This window comes from Ailuropoda melanoleuca, chromosome 2 (genome assembly GCF_002007445.2).
Source record: "Ailuropoda melanoleuca isolate Jingjing chromosome 2, ASM200744v2, whole genome shotgun sequence".
In the NCBI taxonomy this organism is placed as follows: domain Eukaryota; kingdom Metazoa; phylum Chordata; class Mammalia; order Carnivora; family Ursidae; genus Ailuropoda; species Ailuropoda melanoleuca.
In genome coordinates this window covers 95,507,748-95,520,737 of record NC_048219.1, presented here as the reverse complement: position 1 = coordinate 95,520,737, position 12,990 = coordinate 95,507,748, and the positions used below count along the sequence as shown (strand labels likewise).

At 38.6% G+C, this 12,990-nt stretch overlaps 1 protein-coding gene across 1 annotated transcript in view; it reads left to right on the top strand.

The window, feature by feature from the left end:
* CNTNAP5 (contactin associated protein family member 5) overlaps positions 1-12,990 on the top strand; it is an 820,239-nt gene that overhangs the window by 516,889 nt on the left and 290,360 nt on the right. Inside the window, exon 12 of the mRNA XM_034654380.1 lies at positions 5,239-5,358. Within this exon, the coding sequence (XP_034510271.1) occupies positions 5,239-5,358 (120 nt within the window). The remainder of the gene's footprint in view (positions 1-5,238; positions 5,359-12,990) is intronic.

Here is a 12,990-nt window from a genome sequence, read left to right as displayed (position 1 = left end):
GGTCTTTAGATCTGAAATGAGTCTATTATAGGCAGCATATAGATGGGTCTTCCTTTTTTATTATGAGGTATTTTAAAAACAAATTGTGTATTGATGATTTCATTACAACTACCCCAGTACGTAACTCTAACAAAGAAGACCTTTTTATCTTTTGCGATAAAACCATACTGCTGTTATCATACCCAACCAAAATTAAAAATAATTTCTTGATATCATCTGATACCAAATTTGATTTTACTTCTTCTGCTGTTGTTTCTTTCTTTTTTTTTTTTTTTTTTTTAGGTCCACATGTAGTGTTTGATTGGTATGTCTCTTGCATCCCTATCTCCTCTTTACTATTTATTTTTTTAAGGAACTGAGTCAGATATTCCCACATTCTGGATTTAGTTAACTGCATCCTTAGAGTGTGGGTGAGCATGTCTCTTTACCTCTTTCTGTAAATTAGTGTTTAAATCTTAGGGCTTGATTAGATCAGCTTCAAATTTTGGCAAGTCTTAGTAGTGCTGTGTATTTCTGATTATATCACATTAGAGACACTTTGGGGAAATGTTGAGATTGATCCATGAGTTTGGGTATTGTTAATTTAATCCATCCATGAAAACATCCTCTATCAACTTAAATTTTTTGTGTAATATTAAGTTACCATCAAATATATTCCATATGAGAAAGGAAGGATATGATCTGTACTTTTTCCAGTTTTTAGAATAGGACTTTATTCTCTAGCATACTCCAGAGGTAACCAATGGGCTTACACAGATAGATCAATGATAGATAGATGATAGATAGATAGATAGATAGATAGATGATAGATATAAAAAACACTAGTAGATTTTATATCTTCAAATATATAAATGTAATCATTAGTCTTTTTGATACTCAAATTCTTCCATCAAATTGGCTCCTGTGCCATTTTTGACATATTCTAATTTTTAATAGCTTTCTCATTTTCAAGCAAAGGAGACATTCTAGTCTCATTCAGTTCTAAACATAAACTCAGTAAAACCCTTCTTCCTTTTAGTGGGAAAATGTGTTTAGAGACCACAGTTTGTGCACTAGTGTGCTTTTAGTACTTTTAGTGGTCCAAATGTGAAAATACATCATTAAAATAATTAAATAATGAGTTCATACTGATACCACCAACTCAAATTAAAATTTCAGAAATATATATTTTTTTCTTCTTATATTTTTATTTTATGGTAAAATTTTAGCTTCTGTTGTCATTAAGAACATAGTTAGCTATTAATTGTTCTTGATACATGTAATAGTTTAATAAATCAATACCAATATTATTTACTAAGAAAGTTATTTAATATATTTTAAGATTTTTGTCATTTTTTTTTCTGATAGATTTATCTACTATTTCCTACTAGTCAAATTACTGTTTTCAATATGTCTAAATTTGTGAATTTATAATAAAGTATTTTTATTTGTAGCTTGTGGAGGATACCAGGGGACAACTTTAGAATTTTGAAACTGACGAATTACAGAGGAAGTATCAGCTATCACTCTTGCTTTTTTCATACAATCTTGTGGTTTATGGTAAACTAATAATTGATGAGGAATGTTTCATTTTTATAAAATATTCCCACTAATAAATCAAGAAAGAATGATAGAATTAGATCAGCAACTTACCAACTGCTGTGTTTTTGGGCAAAGTCCTTATGTTTTATGAGTTTATTTTTAGTATTTATAAGCAGGGATGCTCGTTACCAGGCTTTGCCCTCAGATATCTCCCTGTAACTGAACCAAAATTTCAGGAGAAAGTATATTAGGAATGGTAGGCTAACTAAAGTAGTAATCAGTCCCCAAATATTAATGATCTTCATAAAATTAAAAGACTTTTTTATACTCCCATTACGTGGCCATGTGACCCTCTTCCATGAAGTCAAGCATGATACGCTCCACCTCTATCACTCCATTTCCTTTTATACTCTTGTGATGCTCTATATGAAATTTGGTTAGCTAAGTGATTTGTTTTAGTCAAAGTTGTTTCAACAAACATGCAACCATAGGCCCGACAATTGATTGCCATCGTATTGATCTTGGAGGCTTTACCTACGGGAATTTGCTTGTGAGAGTATGAGAGATCACAGAGGGAGAACCAAAGCACCCCAATGGGCAGGCTTCACAAGACATTCTGAGCCTGGCCAGGAACTGCTCAGATTAGCCAAGACCTGTAGAGCCCTGGAATGATTGTTGTTTTAAGTCACTTTTGAAGTGGTTTGTTATTTGGCAATGAATAACTGATACTCCAAGAATATAGATGAAGCAAGATAAGCCAAATATAATAATGTGATAATATCAGGTTCATTTTATTACTCTGCATTCTTTACGTGAATTTCAAACATTCTGTAATACAAAGTTACAAAGAAACTACTGAATGTCAGTATCCTTTGAGATAATTTTTAGTTAATTTGTTTTAATTTTCTTTCAATGTTTAGGAATTGCTTTTTTTATTATATTTGATCTTTAAAAATATTAAAAATTTTTTTTTCAAAAATTAAAATATAAATATCCAGAAATTTCTAGCTTTCATCTCTGTCCCCTCTTCCCCATTCTTTCTCTCTCTCTCCCCTTAGGTATCCATTTATATTTGTTATTACATAAATATTTTGGGAGGCATTTTAGAAATTTGTTAGTGAATTAGGAGTTAAATTTGTGACCAGTATAGACAACTAGGCAAATGGGAGAATAAGGCTGTTACTGATTTCGACAAAAACCACATTTGTTTCAGAAAAGGAAAATTAATCACATTATAAGATTTGCTATTTGTGAGTGGTGTGTATGTTGTCACATCACTGTAAACAGTATCCGTTGATCTAACTAAAATTACAATACAACTATATGGGAGGTATGGGGGATAGAAAGTTCTTTGCATGTGGGAGGTGAGGAAAAAGCCAAATTCCTATCTTTTATGTTGGTAAGTTAAAAAATAACGTGTAAATATGAAAAAAATCAAAAAGTAGCAGTTTGGACATACTATACAGAGATACAAATAGTCAATACTAAAAGAATGAATTAAGAACTAAAAGAGATCATCTTTGCAGAAGGGATGTAGGACCTGTTGGTTTTTCATTAAGATCCTTGTGATTATCTTCTGAGTATCTTTTTGAATCCTTACTAGTTGTATGAGGTAGGCTCTTTCTTATACTTATAGCCCCATAAGAAAATTAATTCTTTGAGAGTTTATTAACTATCTGTTGCTGCGTAATGACTTATAGCAAAACTCGGCATCCGAAACAACACATATTATTACCTCATAGTTTCCCTGGGTCCTTGAACAACTTAGCTGAGTGGTTGTGGCTAAATTTCTCATGGAGCTGCAATTAAGATGTCAGCCAGCATTGCAGTCATTTTGGTGTTTGACTATGGCAGTCTGCTTCAGGGCTCACTCATATGACATGCCCAGAAGCCTCCAAACTTGCTCATGTAGACCTCTTCCCAGGGCAGTTTCAGGACAGAGCAATTGGCTTCTCTGACAGCAAGTCATCCAGGAGCACCCGAGATGGAAGCCATGACCTTTTTAAAATCTAGTCTTGGAAATGACATCTACTACCTCTGTCGTAATCTGTTAGAGGCACATCCATAAGTCCAACCTGTACTCAAGAGGAGGGCATTAATTCAGGAACAAAATATGAATGCAAGGATGTGGATAAGATGAGTTATCTTAGAGGACACAGTGGCTTCTTCCAGTTCCCATAAGTAAGTGTAAGTGGTAGCCCTGTGACGCAAAACCACCCAATTTGACTCCAGGGCTCATGTTCTTAACCACTATGTAACCCCCACATTGTTGCCTGTGTAATAGGTATTTACCCTGCATGTGAAAGCAGCACCTCCTTTCACACTGTTGCCATTTTGGAAATGTGGGGGTGGTGGGAGGGATAACACACATAAGAGCTGACTTTCATATGTATGGAACACACCCAGATATGCTAGGTTTGAGCAAACAGAAATAAGCTATATGTTATGCTCAGTATATATAATGCAAACTATGACTCCCCTATTTACCTCTGGTTCAGAAAGTGTGCATGACTGCGAGAGAATTATAGGAGTACAAGGATAACCTTGAATTCACTCTAATTTACAAAAAGTCAAACCTTCTCAAGCTTTAGAACTTTATTGGTATTGAATTATCTGAGGCACCCCTTACACTTGATCATGACAAAGTGAAGCTTCATATTTCTGGGATGGGGCATTAGTCACAGGGGCTTGTTGGCTAAGGTGAGGAGCTGGTGCTGTATCTTTAAAGCTGTTGGGAGCCACTGAAGTGTTTTAAGCATGGGAGGATGACATAATTGGATATGTACCCGCTGCTCTGTGCTATACCATTTAAACATCATATGACATTCTACATTCTCATGCATGAGACAGCAGATGCCTCCTTTACACACCACCGAACTCGTTCATGTTACTGTAATAAGATTTATAAATTTCTCATATCTGCATATTGGTCAAAGTACCCAATCTCAAGGCACCTGTGTCTGCCTCTCTCTGTGCACATAACCACCTTTCTGGCTGCAGCCAGGCTGTGAGCTTTCTATGGAGCAGACTGATTGCTTTATGCATGGTCTGTTGTCAGGTGGCAATCACGCTATTGACACATCTTAGGAACTCAGTGAATGTTGTTAAGTCAAAATGGACTCAACTTGATTGGGCACCTGCTGTGTTTTAGGTACTGTACTGAGTTCTAGATATGCAGAAATAAGATAATGTCATTTTATTTTATTAATAAAAAAGTCATGATCATATATCTTCATTTAGTTTTTCATTCATTAATCAAAATTTTTTGAACTGCTGTGAATGTGACATTGTGCCAGGTGCTGGAACACAGCATCACACATCACAGAGCCACTGCTCTTACAGTTACAGTTTCTATGACCACTGTTGGGGACAGAATAGTGTATGATGATCCTGGCTCAGTACATGGTGTGGGCATAGAGTAGGGGCTCATACATCAGTTCAGAAAAGGGCCACAATTGAGGGAAAGGGAGATTTTTTTGGAGGAGGTAACCTCTGGGTGGTTCAGAAGAATGGATGCTATGATGAATGGAAGAGCAATTCCATCAAGTATTGGGACAGTGAATTGCTAAGACCTGGGTGGGGGGAGTGGGAAATCAAGGCTATAGCAGGGGAAGGAATCAACAATGAAAGTAAATATTAGTAAGAGTTACTGATCCCTCCAAACGGATATACAGAGTCAAGCAAAGCTTCATCTCTGCTGTCTTTGTGTCTTTTCAGCCCTCTATGAGCAATCTTGTGAAGTGTACAGGCACCAAGGGAACACGGCTGGTTTCTTCTATATTGACTCTGATGGCAGCGGGCCACTGGGACCCCTCCAAGTGTATTGCAACATCACAGGTAAGGATCAGAATCCCCACTCATACTTAACCTAGCTATATGATGGTACACAGCAAAGGGAAGACCACTGGAAGGGGGCATGTGTAAATAAAAATTTAAAGAACGAACTTCTGTGGAGGGGTGTTGGTATTTAAGTAAATAATAGAAATTAGCAGCTGGGTTATCTTCATGAGAGAGGAAGATTTAATAGTCTTGATCATATTCTGCTGAACCAAGAATTAACTCTGAAGCATTTTCTGTAGAGCTTGCCAAGGACATTTTCTCTCTTAAAACTCAAAAGCAGAAAGAAAAGAAAAACAACTAAACAAACAAAAAACAAAACTCAAAATCAATAGGGAACCCTGACTCAGGAAGTGGGAAAGGGTGATTCATGTCTGGCCCCGGGGATGGTGTGAATCCCATATGCTCTCTAAGCTTCAGTTGTTCATCAGTGAGATGGGAAAAGTAGTTCTTTCCTACCAGAGTTGAAGATGAAACACAATCATGAGTACTGGAGAAATTGGCCAGGCTACTTATCCAGTAGATGCCTAGTAAGAAAAGTGAGCTATTTGCATTTTCCTGGCTACGCCTTTCTCAAGTGCAGGAAGACATAGTAAGAATTAATTATTGCATGGATTTAGAAACAGTATGTGAACACTAAGTTATTTGAAAAATAATTCCACAAAGCCAAAATCTAATGTGATAGTTCCTTAAAAATACAGCAATGCAAGTACCCTCTCCATTGTGAGTGTCATTAATTGGCACATACACATTTTTGTGTGTTTGTTTCAAGCACTGGCCTTTGGAAATGACAACAGAATCATGTAATAAAACAGAAAAGTAGGGGGACATTAAGGCTCATTGAGTCCTCCGGCCTCAGGCTTCCCTGCAACAAGGCAAGCACATTCACCGAACTCTTTCTGTAGCCACAGGCTGGCCTGGGCATTGAGGACATGCAGAGAAATAAGACGCAGCCACTCTCATTTGTGAGGCAGTAATATCAGGAAAAATGTCATACGCTATCACAGGTAGAAATGCAAGTAAACCATTGCAAAACTGGTGATTATGGGCACTTAGCGATTTGTTCATCTGGATACAAACCACACTTCTTCTGCAGGAGATGCTAGTTAAACAGAATTAGATGCATTTCATTGCATTTCCTTGATACTCCATCTCTCCAAACTGCATGTATGCTGGCTACTTCTCAGCTGCCCTATAACATATTTAGAAATTGTGAAACTGTTTTCTTTTCTACGTTATGGTAACCTATAGTGTTAAGCTATAGTTGAAGAACTAGTTTTATCTGTGGATCTTGATTATTTTCAAGACGTAATTAACACATGGAGCTCCAGTGATTCTTGCTAAAAACTCAGACTTTGTAGCTTAAGAAATTCAAATTCAGTAAATGCCCTTTTAGTGAGTCCCCTAAGTGATTCTGATGCAAACTGTCCCTGGTCAACACTTTACCAAAAAACAGAAGAAGTGATAAGGACAAGGGGACCAATGCCCACTGATGAGTGATCAGGTGTGATCATTTGGCTCCTAACACTTTGGGAGCTGAACTGAGAGTTTACAAATACCACCCCTTGCACTCCTCACAGTAAAAACCTGAGATAGAAATTTTTATCTCTGTCTTACGTAGAAGGAAAGAGAATATGAGAATTTCATGACTTGCTTGTGGTAATAAATACCAGGACTAATAGTCAAGACTCAGGAAGCAAACAAAACCTTCTGATGCAGTAATGATTTATATCCCTCAAACATTAATTGGATACTTTGTATTGCTTATGTTTTGCTTTAAACAGTGATTTTATTTTTGTTATAAAATAAGTCAATATTAATTATGGAAAATTTAACGAAAAAGGCAAGGTCCGAAGAAATTGTTAAAGTCACCTTTAAACCACAATCTACAGATTGCCATTGTTATTTTATTGTTAGGATTTCCTTGGGATTTTTTTTTTCTGTGAGTGTATATGTGTCTTTCTTTTATGGATGTATATATTTTTAATATATATTTTAAAATCTTGAATTTAATAGATAAGCATAGACTTGCCCTTGTATCATTAAAATATATTTTGAGATTAAAATATATACATTAAATATGGCTTAAAATTATTAAACTCTTCAAAATAATGTAAGCACAGTGACATGGAGGGTATAATTGATTCATAGGTCTCATTTACATGGTGTTCCCTGCCTTTTTGGAAAGACTTCTCTTGGGGCTTATGTACAATATTTTGTCCAGGAATGGCTAAAGAGGAATACTTACTTGTATTTAAAGGTTGTTATTTTGCTGATGTGATACTGAAGAAATAGGGACCTCGGAGTTGTGTCCTGGAGGTCACAGGCTTGATTACGCATGACTGGGCATTTCTTTTACATATGCTGTTTTGGTTACATGCAGTTGCAAGATGTAGGTTTTCCTTTTGTTTTGTATTTGTTTTTCTAAAAGAACTGTAGAAATGAAAGCAAACCTCGGTATCGGCTAAATTCTCTAATTCTTATATTTAACTGACACATATTTTTAATACATAAATATAATGATAATCAAACACGTATTATTCTATTTATAGTGGTTAAATGGTCTTAAATATGAATGACTTGTGACACCAGTGAAGGTGTAACAAAGTGGCCCAGGGAAGGGAGGGAAGGAGAAGGAAGAGAGGGAACGGGCAACCAGAAAAGAGGGAACAGAACAGTGTGAGGTGTGGTGGGAGGGAGACTCTTTCTGTTCTTAACTCCAGGTTCTGAGGACACAAAGTTGCTGTTCTCTGCACTTTTCAGCAGCATTATTGGGGTAATCACACAGAGAGTGTAAATGGCACCGGAAGGCGGGGGACCTGGATTCTCTCTCTGCACCTCGTGCCAGTCAGCTGAGTGCCCCTGACCTAGTTGCACATAAATAAGATCTGGGATCCTAAAATAAGGATCTGGGGTCAGGTGGTCTCACAGGCCTTCCTCATTTAGAATTCCCTGAGAGATCATTTGAGGTTTGACAGAAAAGGGGACGTTTCTCCTAAGAAACCTATAGATAATTGCAAATAGATGTCATGAGGGTGAAGGACAGGTTTTATATTGGAAAACAGTAAATTTGAATCACAACTGCATCTGTCTTCACAATGTGCCCTGGGGGGACATTAGCTTCCTGTTCCTATACTCAAGGTGTCACCTTACGCCTCCCAGGATATTTATGGCTGTGGATCTCACCTAGCAGAGGGTAATCTTGGGGAGATAAGCTCCCCAAATGCTCACAAAGCAATGACCCCATTCACTGGAAGGCAGCATGACCGCTTCATGGGTACAGTATCCCAATTTATGGGAGTAAGCTAAGGGGGGTGACTAGGCTTATTTATAATGTGGACTGAATATAAACCTCTACATATTTTGACAGTGTGCCTGCCATACCCCATGCTGTGTTCTAAGTTGGTTCACCAACGCACTAGTGGGTAGGACGAGGGAAGACCCATTGTGGAGTGTTTAGTGAAATTATGGGTGAGGAAGATAAAAAGTTTCTGCAGGAATGCACAACTGACCTACTTCTAACATCTCTTTATGAATTATAATTCCCTTCAGTTCAATATAAATTTGCACATTTTAGGCACTGTACAGACTGCTAAGGATACAAGGTAGTGTTTGCATCAGTTTCTACAGGCTGCTATAACAAATTAAGTGGCTTAAAAATACCCAGAAGTGTATGTGTCACAGTTCTGGAGGCCGGAAGTCCAAAATCAAGGTGCCGCAGGGCCATGCTACCTCTGAAAACCATAGAAGGGAATCTTCCCTTGCCTCTTCTGGTTTCTGCTGGCTTGCCTAACCTTTGGGCATTCCTAGGCCTTAGCAGCAGCACTTCAGTGACTGCTTTCCCAGATTCTTACCCTGCTTCCATGTAAGAGAGTCACATGTAGCCTTCTCCTCTCATGTGTTTCTTTCTTCTCTTCTTATAAGGATATAAGTCATATTGGATTAGGACCCACCCTAATGGAGTATGATCTCATCTTAAATTGATTACATTTGCAAGGAACCTACTGCCAACTAAAGTCATGCTCACAGGTGTGAAGGGTTAGTACTTCCACTTTCCTTTTTGGACAGAATTCAACCCATGATGGTATCATTTCAGTCTCCTTCACAGGTTAATCATGGAGAAAACACAACAGCAATTGTAATATAAGGATCATGACAGCGTGTGTATAGTGTTCTGGGAGCCCGCTGGAGGGACACCTCACCCAGCCTCCTGTACAGTGGAAGGGCTTTGGGGCAGGCAGATAATGCATATCTCTTAAGAACTGGAGGGTGAGTAGGAGCTGTCCAGAACAGGCAAAGAAGGGTATTTCCAGGAAGAGCAAATGAATGTCAGGAACAAAGTTCAATGGTTCCGTGAGCCTGCATAATTATGGGGGCCACCAAACTCACCAAGATGAGTTGCGGGTTTAAAACACTGAGAAACTCATCAAACTGAATGGGTAGAAAAGGATCACATTTACTTGAGGAAAAAAAAGCTGTTGAAGGTCCATAATCTGAACTGTAGTTTCCCAACAGGGAAGTCTACTAAGTCAATTCCAGGGAAAAGAAGAAATGTTTTATTATAGACAGTTGTTGAGCATGCAGACTAGTTAACTGTCCCTGAATGAAAGATGAACCAGTTTCTGAGCACCAGCCAGAAGATGCCACTCTCTGTCATGCATTGCCTTTAGCACTGTTCTCTTATCTTGAGGACAGTGGACCACTCAGAGGGCTTGCTCAAATTAGGGTCTGTTTACAAAGATGTGAGCCTACAAAAGGAAATTATGGGAAGAGGACCATAGAGCAGAGCTAGTAACAGAGGGGCTGGTGAAGGGAGGAAGTGTTGCCAGAGCGGGAAGGAAGGTAGCATGTGGAGAAGCTGTGCCTTGAGAGAACTATGACCTCCTGTGTGGGAATAGCTAACTAGGAGCCTGGGGAGTGCTCCATCTCTCCTTGTTCCTCCCCTATGACTCCACTGAACAAACCCAGCTAGAATTCAGAAGGCAAGAGCAATCGTTGATGTAACGTTTTTCATCAGCCTTCCTGGGCACAGAGAAGGCAGCAGACAGATGGGGAATACATTGGTGGGGGGCAAATGGAAAATATCAATGTTAGCCTGTTTAAAGAACTGTGCAAAGAAGTCTGGGGCAACAAATGATTAGAATTCATCAAGGATCAAGGATGGTGGTGAGGCAAGAGCTATCAGTGAAATCCGCAGAGCATGCAAATATATGAAGCATGGTTTTGTTCAATAGATTCCAACCTGAAGTAGAAAGGGCCTCCCTTTGCAGGTTAAATGGGAGTGAGATTAAGATGAATGCAAGAGAGGTGTTTTAGTGGCTTAGTCAGTTGAATATCCAACTCTTAATATCAGCTCAGTTCATGATCTCAGAGTCATGGGATCAAGCCCCACAATAGGCTCATAGCTCAGAGGGAGGTCTGTTTGATATTCTGTCTTTCCCTCTGCCCCTCCCCCCACTCTCCCACTCTCTCTCTCTCAAATAAATAAATAAGTAAAATCTTTAAAAAAAATGAATGCAAGAGTGCAATTGCTGGATCATAGGGTAGCTCAATTTTTAACTTTTTAAGGGATCTCCACACTGTTTTCCAGAGTGGCTGTACCAACTTGCATTCCCACCAACAATGTAGGAGGGATCCCCTTTCTCCACATCCTCTCCAACAATTGTTGTTTCTTGCCTTGTCTATTTTTGCCATTCTAACTGGCGTAAGGTGGNAATTTTTGCCATGCTAACTGGCATAAGGTGGTATCTCAGAGTGGTTTTGATTTGCATTTCTCTGATGGCTAATGATTTTGAACATNCTGTTTCATGTGTCTGTCAGCCATTTGTATGTCTTCATTGGAAAAGTGTCTGTTCATATCTTCTGCCCATTTTATGATTTGTTTATTTGTTTCTCGTGTATTGAGTTTGAGAAGTTCTTTGTAGATCTTGGATACCAGTCCTTTATCTGTGGTGTCCTTTGCAAATATATTCTCCCATTCCGTGGGCTGTCTCTTAGTTTTTTTGACTGTTTCCTTGGCTGTGCAGAAGCTCTTTATCCTGATAAAGTCCCATAAGTTCATTTTATCTTTTATTTCTCTTGCCTTTGGCGATGTGTCGTGAAAAAGGTTGCTCTGGCCGATGTCATAGAAGTTGTTGCCTATGTTCTCCTCTAGAATTTTGATGGATTCCTGTCTCACANCGTTTCTCCTGCTTTTGGAGATGTGTCATGAAAAAGTTGCTGTGGCCGATGTCGTTGAGGTTGCTGCCTATGTTCTCCTCTAGGATTTTGATGGATTCCTGTCTCACATCCAGGTCTTTCAACCATATGGAGTTTATCTTTGTGTATGGTGTGAGAGAGTGGTCAGGTTTCATTATTTTGCATGTAGCTGTCCAATATTCCCAGCACCATTTATTGAAGAGACTGTTTTTTTTCCACTGGATGTTTTTTCCTGATTTGTCAAAGATTAGTTGCCCAAAGAGCTGAGGGTCCATTTCTGGGTTCTCTATTCTGTTCCATTGGTCGATGTGTCTGTNTTCTATTCTGTTCCATTTTTGTGCCAGTACCATGCTGTCTTTGTGATCACAGCTTTGTAGTATAGCTTGAAATCCGGCAACATGATGCCCCCAGCTTTGTTTTTCCTTTTCAACAGTTCCTTGGAGATTCGGGGCCTTTTCTGNCTGATGATTCAGGGCCTTTTCTGGTTCCACAAAAATTTAAGGGCTGTTTGTTCCAGTTTTTTGAAAAATGTCATTGGCATTTTGATCAGGAAGGCATTGAAAGTGTAGATTGATCTGGGTAGCATAGACATTTTAACTATGTTAATTCTTCCGATCCATGAGCATGGGATATTTTTCCATCTTTTTGTGTCCTCTTCAATGTCTTTCAAGAGTGATTTGTAGTTTCTAGAATATAGATCCTTTACGTCTCTGGTTAAGTTAATGCCAAGATAAGATATGATCTTTTGTGCTATTGTAAATGGAATGGATTCCCTATTGGGTAAATGCTCTTGCACTACTGGGTATTTACCCCAAAGACACAGATGTAGTGAAGAGAAGGGCTGATATATATGTGGTCCATATATACAATGGAATATTACTCAGCCATCAGAAAGAGCGATTACACAACATTTGGAGCAACATGGATGGGACTGGAGGAGATTATGCTAAGTGAAATAAGTCAAGCAGAGAAAGACGGGGGTGGGGGATTGGGCTAGGCCGGTGATGGGTATTAAGGAGGGCACATACTGCATGGTGCACTGGGTGTTACGCAAATAATGAGTCATGGAACACTACATCAGAAACTAAGGATATACTGTATGGTGACTAACATAACATAATAAAAAATTATTATAAAAAAAAGAATGCAAGAAACACAAAATGAACAAAGGACAAAGAGAGCTAACAAACTAAAAGTTGGTAGGTCAGTCGGTTGGTAAATAAGTGAGGGAAACCATGGCATACTAAAATATAATGTTTTGATAAAAGGGACACCTGGGCCCCGTGCCATTACCTGGTTGTAAAACTCTCCTGGCCTGGATGTGAATAATTTTAGCCAATGATGTGAAGTTTGTGGTCATCCTTGGCTATGTCAATCCAATTGGGCAAGTAGAGAGGTGTGCATTTAAGACAACAAGAAGTCCAGGCAGGCTCA